The following is an 11304-nucleotide window of genomic DNA, read 5'->3' on the forward strand; positions in this document are numbered from 1 at the left end:
TCATTGATTCATTATTGATTCATCATTGATTCATCAGTGATTCATCATTGATTCATTATTGATCCTTCATTGATTCATCATTGATTCGTTATTGATTCATCATTGATTCGTTATTGGTTCATCATTGATTTGTTATTGATTCATTGACTCATCATTGATTCGTTATTGATTCATCATTGATTCGTTATTGATTTTTTTATTGATTCGTTATTGATTCATCATTTATTCATCATTGATTCGTTGTTTATTCGTTATTGATTGATCACTGATTCATTATTGATTCGTTATTGATTTGTCATTGATTCACTGATTCGTTATTGATTTGTCATTGATTCATTATTGATTCATCATTGATTCATTATTGATTCGTTATTGATTTGTCATTGATTCATCATTAATTCATCATTGGTTCATTATTGATTCATTACTGATTCATCATCGATTCATCACTGATTCATCATTGATTCATTAATTCATCATTGATTCATTATTGATTCATCATTGATTCGTTATTTATTCATTATTGATTCATTATTGATTTGTCATTGATTCATTATTGATTCATTATTGATTTGTCATTGATTCATTATTGATTCATCATTGATTCATTATTGATTCATTACTGATTCATCATCGGTTCATCACTGATTCATCATTCATTATTAATTCATTGATTCATTATTGATTTGTCATTGATTCATTATTGATTCATCATTGATTCATTTTTGATTCGTTATTGATTTGTCATTGATTCATCATTGATTCGTTATTTATTCATTGTTGATTCGTTATTGATTTATTGATTCGTCATTATCCATCACTGATTCGTTATTGATTTATTATTCGTTATTGATTCATTATTGATTCATCATAGATTCGTTATTGATTCATTATCAATCTGCAGATTATTTCCTCTGATCAGATGCAGAACATCAAAACAAGGATTTCAGTCTTCAGTCCAACACGACGTCTTTTTGTCCAAACTGCTTCAGTTTACTGAGACAGAAAATAAGAGGACGTCCAAAAAGACTTTTACTATAAACTGTTTATTGATTAGTTTTCTGATAATCAATAATCAGTGATTGATGTTGATTTACAGTCTGGTGATTGAAATGTTTTCAGTCCAAATAAAATCAGACAGCAGGTAGAAAAAAGTTGTTTATTGTACAATCAGCTGACTTTGTGATGACATCACAGAGCAGGAAATGGAAGACAAATGTGAAAACTGAAGATTTAAAGAGGTCAAAGGTCAAGGGTCACCACAGTGATGTCACAGACATGATTTCACATTAAGAGCTTCTTTTATCGTCAAACAGACGAAACCCACAGAAAAGTTTTTATCAAACCAACTCGTCACCGCTTGATATTAATATTCATACAGTCTCATAAACACATGCTGTCAGAGACTTTATATATTGACTTTAATTAGACTTAATATATTTACTTTATATTTACCGTACATCTATAAACTTTACTTACTTTCTATAGTTTTTACAGACTTTATATTTTCTGTGTCATCATGGAGGAAATATAATTTCATTTCGTATAAAGTTTCCTCACGGCGGAATAAAACCTGTAAACATCCGGTTCCTGTGATTGGAGCCTTCATCTGTTTTATTACATTTAATAATCGTCAGTCTGATGAAGACAAACGAGTCTTCATCACTTCTGTCGCTCGTCAACAAACAAACAAACTCACAAATATAAAAATGTTTATTAAAGAAAAGTTTTTATGAGTTGGTTTGAAAAAAAGATTCTGATCCTCCAACTGTTCCGTTCAATCATCAATACATCTGATCATCTCTCATCAGACACCACGGTATCGATAATAATACCATCAATAACACATAAACTAATAAATCAATAACAGGTAAACAGAGATCAATAACACAGGTGGGTGTTTGCATAGAGGCGTCAGAGCAAAGTTTAAACACAATTTAAACAGTTTCAGAATTATCAGTTATTGATTAAGACTACAACCAGTCAACTGATCATTATTAGCTATTGATCAGCTGCTCACCTATAAACACTGGCAGCTGTTTGTGTTCCCCAAAATATATATTTATATTTATATGTGTGTGTGTGTGTGTGTGTGTGTGTGTGTGTTTCTGATAAAACCAAACTTTTTAATTTTTTATTTGACTTTTTGTTTTCTTTAAGTGATGTCATTCATTGTTTTATTTGACTCACCGATTGATTGCTTAGCTGATTGTTCCTTCATCACTTTAAATGAGTTGATGAAATCAGATTTTTAATGAATTTATGAAACATGAACACAAACAGCTGATTGATTGATCGACTTATTGATTAATCAGAGGGAGAATAAAGGAAACATCCTCAGAGAATTATTAATAAATGAACCTGAAATTAAAAAGACACGAACATCACTTTTGAGCCGTCAGTGCTGATTGGTTCAGTATTGGTTCAGTATTGATTCAGTATTGGTTCAGTATTGATCGGGGGGACACATGTCGACAAGTTAAAGCACCTTTTTATCAGAAGAAGCAAAAACACAGAACATAAAGTGCAGCTGAAAAAATCCACAGGAGATAAAAACAGTGATAATAACTATATTAATAATAATAATACTGAGTCTGTAAACAGGAAACAGTTTTAACACGTCAGATATTTCAGTTTGGACAAAAACTTTTTTCCTTCAACATCTGAACAACAAACAAACAACACTGTAAAAAATGTAAATATTTCAAACACAAACTCAAAAACAAACAAAAACACAGTGATTAAAATAATCAATAATTCTGATTCCTTCGTTCAGAAGAATTCAAACTTTTTATTCTCTATTTCGTCCTCGTTCTTTGTTTGTTCCTCAACAATTAATATTTATATTTAAATTCAGAGGAAGCAGAATTATTAATTGATTTTTCTTTGAGTTAATAAATCATTTAAATCCAGATGTAATGAAGTGATGAATGATTAATACAATGAGTGTAATAATTCTGATGAATGAGTGAAGGTGACGCGCTGCAGAAAAGATTAAAGTCATAAACTGAATAAAACTCTTTATCACCTGAAACTTTTCAGATTCATACAAAAATAAGAATTTCAACAAAAAGCTGAATAAAAAATGTTAAAAAATAAAATTCTGTTAGTTTTTTTTCCTCGAGTGGTTTCATGTCAACAAACGAGAGCAAATATAAAAATATAGAAAAGCAGCAGTTATTTCAGTTAAAGCACAGAAACACAGCAGACACTGAACGCCTCACGGCCGAGCTGCAGACAGCGAACACATCACTGAACGCCACACAGCCGAGCTGCAGACAACGAACACATCACTGAACGCCTCACGGCCGCGCTGCAGACAGCGAACACATCACTGAACGCCTCACGGCCGCGCTGCAGACAGCGAACACATCACTGAACGCCTCATGGCCGAGCTGCAGACAGCAAACACATCACTGAACGCCACACAGCAGAGCTGCAGACAGCGAACACATCACTGAACGCCTCACGGCCGAGCTGCAGACAGTGAACACATCACGTCTCTTCTTAGGGTCAGCGGTCGTGTTCAGTTTAAACGTCGTCACAAGGCGGCAGATTTTAGTTGTGAGAGAAGTGAACATGTCATGGATCAGATGTGGAGCGACGAGGAGCTTCAGAGTCTGACGAGGAGAAATGAATGAAATGAAGAACGGAGTGTTGACGTTTGAGCCACAGCGTTGGTTACAACACGTGTTCACTTCCTGTGTGTTCAGTGAAACATCAGAAACATGTCGCAGTAACAAAACTCTTCTTTTTGTCTCACAGGAAGAAACTTCGACTCGTCTGAAGGTCAGTCGCAGTTTGAGGTGTGTCAGACTTCCTGTCAGCTGCTTTAATCCTGATCCTCTGCTGCACCGTAAACACAAACTCATGACATCATTAATATCAGAGCCGAGCGACGTTCATGATGATGTCAGTTTAACATCATGACATCATGAACAAGCCGATGTCACAGCATCAGGATGAAGGATTAAAGGACACGACAGGTCAGACCTGGTACCAACACACGTCAGGTGATCAGACCACACGTGGACGGGGCTGAATACGAGCGTCAACGACCACCAGGATGCACTGTGATCTGAGACGAAGGACACATTGGACACTTTGTGATGTAACCACTAATCCGTCCTGACGCGTCCCTGACACGTCATCGGTGCAGGATGTGGCGGTTGTTTTGGTGACGCCGGCTGCCGCTCGATAACTTCCACATTTCATTTTATTTCATGTCCAGTTGGACAAAGTGTTGTGTGACCGTCCCTCATTTTGTCCTCGTGTTGAACTCTGCTGATGTCACCAGCTGTACAACACGATGCTAACGTGACGAGCTAGCACGCTAACAGAAGTGTGATGTCATAACTGTGGGCGGGGCTGTAAGTATGTCCCAGCCGTCCACCTGTGATCAGATCACTGATGTGTGTTAGTACAGGTGTGGAGGGGGCGGAGTCTCTGAAGAGACAATCAATGAACATGATTATTAACATGATCAGATGTGTTTGATCCCTTTAACAGGATGTTTATATACAAACAGGATGTTTACATGTTTGTCTGATATTAATTTATGATGTGATGAATTCTCTCTGCTCAGAATCAGATCAGTTTAATTACTGATTATTGAATATTGACACATTTAAAGTGAATTTAAAAGATGAAATTATTAGTTGTGTTTTTGTTCAATAATCTGAGCTGACACTGTGACGCATGAATTAAATCACGTTAATGAACAGAAACGAGTCGTTAACATGAAACTGATGTAACTTTAGATTCTCATTATTGATTGATTGATTAGCTCCTGTGTGTCTCATTAAATGTGTCAGTGATGTCACTCATAATAATGACACATGTATGACACAAACACACACGGATGTGTTGACGTGTCGATGAGCTGCAGCTTCTGACGTCACTTCTTTGGTTCAACTCTGAGTTCTTTTTTTTTTTCTGCTGCAGAATTTAAATGAAGATAAAACATGAAACAGAGTGAGACGTCTCACAGCCTGACACCAGCTGCTCCTCTTCATCATCATCATCATCATCGTGGTGGCTGCGGTGTCGTCCTCACCTGCTGCAGTGACGCAGAGTTTAGAACAGAAGAAGAAGAAGAAGGAGGAGGAGCTGTGAGCTGAGAGAAAAGCAGAAACGTTCCAGAAGGTTCTGATGAAGACGCTCCTCATGTCTCCACAGGTGTGTCCTCCTGCAGGACGAGGAGCAGGAGCAGGAGGAGCAGCTACAGCAGGGAGCACCTGAAGAAGCTCTTTTTGGAGCGTGACTCTGTGATCTTGACGGGTCCGCCTCCTCCTGACGGGTTGCTGTCGTTCTGAAGGAAACACAAACAGTTCAAAGGTCACAACATCGTCGACCAATCAGCTTCAAGCAGCAGATGACTGACAGATGTCCCTCCTGTCCTCCTCTGAGACAGTAACCTGAACATACATGACCAGTGGTCAGAGACACCTGAGGACACCTGTGAGTTTATAATGTCTCAATTATTTTTATATTTAAATTATATCTTACTTTGAAAAGTCACTTCCTGTTTTTGTGTCTGTCCTCGTCCTCATCACTCATTCGCTCTTCCTGACCCTTTTCACACAGAGGTGGCGCCACAGAATCAGACTCAGCTTTACTGTCCCTCTCCCCTCCCTTAAGGACTTCTACCGTACCCGCTGTGTCAAGAGGGCGCGTAGCATCCTGAGAGACTGCACACACCTGGTGTTTGAGCTGCTGCCTTCTGGCAGGAGATTCAGGGCGCTGAAGTCACGGACAAATAGACTCAGGGGCAGCTTTTATAACAGGGCAATAGCACTAATCAGTACAAACCTCATCTGATTAGCTGCATTTTTTTCTTCATCAATGGGTCATGTGCAATGAACAATATATTCATCACCTGCACTTTACATCACACGGAAGTGTATATTTTGTATATGTTGTTCTACTCTTCAAATATTTTATTTCTTCATGCCTTCTTTTGCACCAAAGTGGACAGTATCCCAGTTTCGTTGTGCTGTGGTACGCAAGTATGGCTGTACAATGACAATAAAGATTTATCTTATCTTATCTTATTTTTATTGACCACATACAAGGAATTTGACTTCGGTAAACTTTCCTACCAGTGTTGACATTAAGTTCTCAAAAGAACTAAACTAAATTCAAAATTGAATTAAGCAACATTTACGAGCCCTAAATATCTGTGAGGTCTGTGAGGGTCCTGTCTTTACGCCTCCTTATCATTTTGACTCAGAACCAAACGAAGGTGGCATCATGTGACTCCAGTGTGTGATGGCAGACAGCATGATGACATCACAGTATCAAATGAGGCATGACATGTAACACAACAGCGCCAGCCTCTGGTGTGAAATATAACATACATGTCAGCAGCTCTTTATAAACAATACCAATCATTTAGTGTCCCTGTTCCTGGACCTGTGTTTGAGCTAGCTGCTAACAGCTGATGTTCTTCTTCTCTGAGTTAGCTGCTAAATGCTAACAGCTGCTGCTCGTCTTCTTTGAGCGGCATAACCCCCCCCCCCCCCCCCCCCCCCCCCCCCCCCCCCCCCCCNCCCGAAAAAAATAACCTACCATCTTCCTGTTGAGTCTGGTCATGATGTCTCTGCCAAGGGTGAAAAAGGCCTGTGGAGCAGAGGACCATCATGTTAACGTCTGAATGTCTTTATTCTGTTTACATGATGCAGATGTCATCACTCACCTCCTCCACGTTGATGCTCGACTTGGCGCTAGTTTCCAGAAACTTGATCCCGTAATCAATTGCCAGCTGAATAACAAGAGACAGGCCAACGTTTGTATCCACCACAGAAGAAGACGATGTACGATACAGATGTACGATACAGATGTACGATACAGATGTACGATACTATGACCTTTTCATGATGTTTTTACAACAAACACCAATATGATGTTTTTTTGTTTTGTAACATACTATACTATGACTTTCTCGACATACTATACTATGACTTTCTCGACATACTATACTATGACTTTTTTCGAAATGTTATACTATGAATTTTTTCAACATACGATACTATCACTTTCTCCACATACTATACTATGACTTTCTCCACATACTATACTATGACTTTTTTCGACATACTATACTATGACTTTTTTCTAAATGTTATACTATGACTTTTTTCGAAATGTTATACTATGACTTTTTTCGACATACTATACTATTTTTCTCGACATGCTATACTATGACTTTTTTCGAAATGTTATACTATGAATTTTTTCAACATACGATACTATGACTTTCTCGACATACTATACTATGACTTTCTCCACATACTATACTATGACTTTTTTCGACATACTATACTATGACTTTTTTCGAAATGTTATACTATGACTTTTTTCGACATACTATACTATTTTTCTCGACATACTATACTATGACTTTCGACATACTATACTATGACTTTTTTCGAAATGTTATACTATGACTTTTTTCGAAATGTTATACTATGACTATTTTCGACATACTATACTATTTTTCTCGACATACTATACTATGACTTTCGACATACTATACTATGACTTTTTTCTAAATGTTATACTATGACTTTTTTCTAAATGTTATACTATGACTTTTTTCGACATACTATACTTTTTTTTCGACATACTATACTATGACTTTCTATGACTTTTTTCGACATACTATACTTTTTTTTCGACATACTATACTATGACTTTTCTAAATGTTATACTATGACTTTCTCGACATACTATACTATGACTTTTTTCGAAATGTTATACTATGAATTTTTTCAACATACGATACTATGACGTTCTCGACAAACTATACTATGACTTTTTTCGACATACGATATATACTATGACTTTTTTTTAACATACTATACTATGACTTTTTTCGAAATGTTATACTATGACTTTTTTCGACATACTATACTATTTTTTTCGACATACTATACTATCACTTTTTTGGACGTACTATACTATTTTTTTCGACATACTATATATACTATGACTTTTTTTAACATACTATACTATGACTTTTTTCGAAATGTTATACTATGACTTTTTTCGACACACTATACTATTTTTTTCGACATACTATACTATCACTTTTTTGGACATACTATACCATGACTTTTTTGGACATACTATACTATGACTTTTTTAGACATACTATACTATGACTTTTTTGGACATACTATACTATGACTTTTTTAGACAGACTATACTATGANCTATACTATGACTTTTTTCGAAATGTTATACTATGACTTTTTTCGACACACTATACTATTTTTTTCGACATACTATACTATCACTTTTTTGGACATACTATACCATGACTTTTTTGGACATACTATACTATGACTTTTTTAGACATACTATACTATGACTTTTTTGGACATACTATACTATGACTTTTTTAGACAGACTATACTATGACTTTTTTTCAACATACCATACTATGAATTTTTTCAACATACTATAATAGAAATTTTTTGGACATACTATGCTATGACTTTTTTGGACATACTATACTATGACTTTTTTGGACATACTATACTATGACTTTTTTAGACAGACTATACTATGAATTTTTTCAACATACCATACTATGAACTTTTTCAACATACTATAATATGAATTTTTTGGACATACTATACTATGAATTTTTCGGACATACTATACTACGAATTTTTCGACATACTAAACTATGACTTTTTTGGACAGATTATACTATGAATTTTTTCAACATACTATAATATGAATTTTTTGGACATACTATGCTATGACTTTTTTGGACATACTATACTATGACTTTTTTGGACATACTATACTATGACTTTTTTAGACAGACTATACTATGAATTTTTTCAACATACCATACTATGAACTTTTTCAACATACTATAATATGAATTTTTTGGACATACTATACTATGAATTTTTCGGACATACTATACTACGAATTTTTCGACATACTAAACTATGACTTTTTTGGACAGATTATACTATGAATTTTTTCAACATACTATAATATGAATTTTTTGGACATACTATGCTATGACTTTTTTGGACATACTATACTATGACTTTTTTGGACATACTATACTATGACTTTTTTAGACAGACTATACTATGAATTTTTTCAACATACCATACTATGAACTTTTTCAACATACTATAATATGAATTTTTTGGACATACTATACTATGAATTTTTCGGACATACTATACTACGAATTTTTCGACATACTAAACTATGACTTTTTTGGACAGATTATACTATGAATTTTTTCAACATACTATAATATGAATTTTTTGGACATACTATGCTATGACTTTTTTGGACATACTATACTATGACTTTTTTGGACAGACTATACTATGACTTTTTTCGACAGACTATACTATGAATTTTTTCAACATACCATACTATGAACTTTTTCAACATACTATAATATGAATTTTTTGGACATACTATACTATGAATTTTTCGGACATACTATACTACGAATTTTTCGACATACTAAACTATGACTTTTTTGGACAGATTATACTATGAATTTTTTCAACATACTATAATATGAATTTTTTGGACATACTATGCTATGACTTTTTTGGACATACTATACTATGACTTTTTTGGACAGACTATACTATGAATTTTTTCAGCATACTATAATATGAATTTTTCGGACATACTATACTATGAATTTTTCGACATACTAAACTATGACTTTTTTGGACAGATTATACTATGAATTTTTTCAACATACTATAATATGAATTTTTTGGACATACTATGCTATGACTTTTTTGGACATACTATACTATGACTTTTTTGGACAGACTATACTATGAATTTTTTCAGCATACTATAATATGAATTTTTCGGACATACTATACTATGAATTTTTCGACATACTAAACTATGACTTTTTTGGACAGATTATACTATGAATTTTTTCAACATACTATAATATGAATTTTTTGGACATACTATGCTATGACTTTTTTGGACATACTATACTATGACTTTTTTGGACAGACTATACTATGAATTTTTTCAGCATACTATAATATGAATTTTTCGGACATACTATACTATGAATTTTTCGACATACTAAACTATGACTTTTTTGGACAGATTATACTATGAATTTTTTCAACATACTATAATATGAATTTTTTGGACATACTATGCTATGACTTTTTTGGACATACTATACTATGACTTTTTTGGACAGACTATACTATGAATTTTTTCAGCATACTATAATATGAATTTTTCGGACATACTATACTATGAATTTTTCGACATACTAAACTATGACTTTTTTGGACAGATTATACTATGAATTTTTTCAACATACTATAATATGAATTTTTTGGACATACTATACTATGAATTTTTTCGACATACTATACTATGACTTTTTTGGACAGACTATACTACGCATTTTTTGGACATACTATACTTTGACTTTTTTGGACAGACTATATATTATGAATTTTTTCGACATACTATACTATGACTTTTTTGGACATACACTACGAATTGTTTCAACATACTATACTATTACTTTTTTGGACATACTATACTATGAATTTTTTTGACATACTTTACTACGAATTTTTTCAACATACTATACTATGACTTTTTAAGACATACTATACTGTGACTTTTTTCGACATGGTATACTGTGACTTTTTTCGACATACTGTAGTATGAATCTTTTCGCCATAGTATACTGACTTTTTTAGTCAAACTATAATATGACTTTTTTTCAACATACCATACTATGAATTTTTTCAACATACGATAATATAAATTTTTTGGACATACTATGCTATGACTTTTTTGGACATACTATACTATGACTTTTTTGGACATACTATACTATGAATTTTTTCAGCATACTATAATATGAATTTTTCGGACATACTATACTATGAATTTTTCGACATACTAAACTATGACTTTTTTGGACAGATTATACTATGAATTTTTTCAACATACTATACTATGAATTGTTTTGACATACTATACTACGAATTTTTTCAACATACTATACTATGACTTTTTAAGACATACTATACTGTGACTTTTTTAGACAGACTATACTATGACTTTTTTTCAACATACCATACTATGAATTTTTTCAACATACTATAATATAAATTTTTAGGACATACTATGCTATGACTTTTTTGGACATAGTATACTATGACTTTTTTGGACATACTATACTTATCAGGTCTCTATCGTCTAAAGCAGTGTTAGTAAACGAATTAATATCAGATAATCATATTGATTTAC

At 33.6% G+C, this 11304-nt stretch overlaps 1 protein-coding gene across 1 annotated transcript in view; it reads right to left on the minus strand.

The window, feature by feature from the left end:
* Positions 1-1145: 1145 nt before the first annotated feature.
* The window catches only part of LOC126401176 (ras-related protein Rab-8B), a 28226-nt gene continuing 18067 nt past the window's right edge, over positions 1146-11304 (minus strand). Inside the window, exons 6-8 of the mRNA XM_050062322.1 lie at positions 6698-6763; positions 6571-6621; positions 1146-5311 (exon numbers count right to left, since the gene is read on the minus strand). Coding sequence (XP_049918279.1) covers positions 5222-5311; positions 6571-6621; positions 6698-6763 — 207 coding nt within the window. The 3' untranslated portion in view covers positions 1146-5221. The remainder of the gene's footprint in view (positions 5312-6570; positions 6622-6697; positions 6764-11304) is intronic.

The sequence above is a fragment of the Epinephelus moara genome, chromosome 1 (assembly GCF_006386435.1).
Source record: "Epinephelus moara isolate mb chromosome 1, YSFRI_EMoa_1.0, whole genome shotgun sequence".
NCBI classification, from domain to species: domain Eukaryota; kingdom Metazoa; phylum Chordata; class Actinopteri; order Perciformes; family Serranidae; genus Epinephelus; species Epinephelus moara.